Below are 776 nucleotides of genomic sequence, written 5' to 3'. Positions count from 1 at the left end.
GGCGGGAGGAGTGAAAACGACATATACAATACGATAATAGGGATGAAAAGCTATATTGTTCCTTCGGCCTTCGTTTTGTATTCTGATTAATGGTGTAATGATGCGTTGTAGTGTTGTTGAAATGTGCCTTGTTGAATTGGTCGTTGGCACACAACGACCGTGTCGTACACGGACCTCTGATATGGACTCGATCGGTGGGACCTTGGGCGGGTGGGCAAAGAGCTGTCAGGGAGTTCATGGGGGGGTGCGTGGAGGTGAGAGGGGGGTTGGAAAGCTGTAAACGGGCTTCGGCATCCGAGTGTCTTCGGCATCCGCGACAGCCACACAGCAAATGAACAGGTATCCCATGTAAGAGTGTTTTTGGTTGGCGGAAACGGCGTGTGCTCGTACAATGCTGGTACAATGGAGTTCGGGGGGTTCGCTGCCGGGCGAGGGATGTGCTTGAGATTTCAGGGGCACTTGGTGGGTGCGTGTGTAGGGTAGAACTGGTGTCGACACGCGCAAGCACGGCTTTGCTTGACGTATGTACGACAGTTGAAGTGTTGGCTGGTAGTTCGTAGTTGTAGTATATAGGGTTTTGTTCCTGCTATCTTTTGCTGGGGGAAGGAGGAGTAACAGCCGGGATGAACGAAGGCCGGTACGGAAGAGTTATGCGTCTTGTGTGTTTTGGTTTTTGCGTGTTGTCAACCTAGACGGCGGCAGCGGGAGGAAAGAGAGGCGAAACAATGGAAAGATATCGACAGGTGGAAATGACAGGCAAGTGCGTTTTGCTTTGT

The 776-nt window shown here is 51.5% G+C and overlaps 1 protein-coding gene across 1 annotated transcript in view; it reads right to left on the bottom strand.

The window, feature by feature from the left end:
- Window positions 1-174: 174 nt before the first annotated feature.
- The window catches only part of VOLCADRAFT_101091 (uncharacterized protein), a gene marked incomplete at both ends in the record, with an annotated part of 11,496 nt that continues 10,894 nt past the window's right edge, over window positions 175-776 (bottom strand). The window contains one exon of the mRNA XM_002959545.1: window positions 175-222. Coding sequence (XP_002959591.1) covers window positions 175-222 — 48 coding nt within the window. The remainder of the gene's footprint in view (window positions 223-776) is intronic.

Source organism: Volvox carteri (genome assembly GCF_000143455.1).
Source record: "Volvox carteri f. nagariensis unplaced genomic scaffold VOLCAscaffold_352, whole genome shotgun sequence".
Classification (NCBI taxonomy): domain Eukaryota; kingdom Viridiplantae; phylum Chlorophyta; class Chlorophyceae; order Chlamydomonadales; family Volvocaceae; genus Volvox; species Volvox carteri.
Note: the sequence above shows the minus strand (reverse complement) of the source record. Positions and strands in the feature narration are given on the sequence as shown.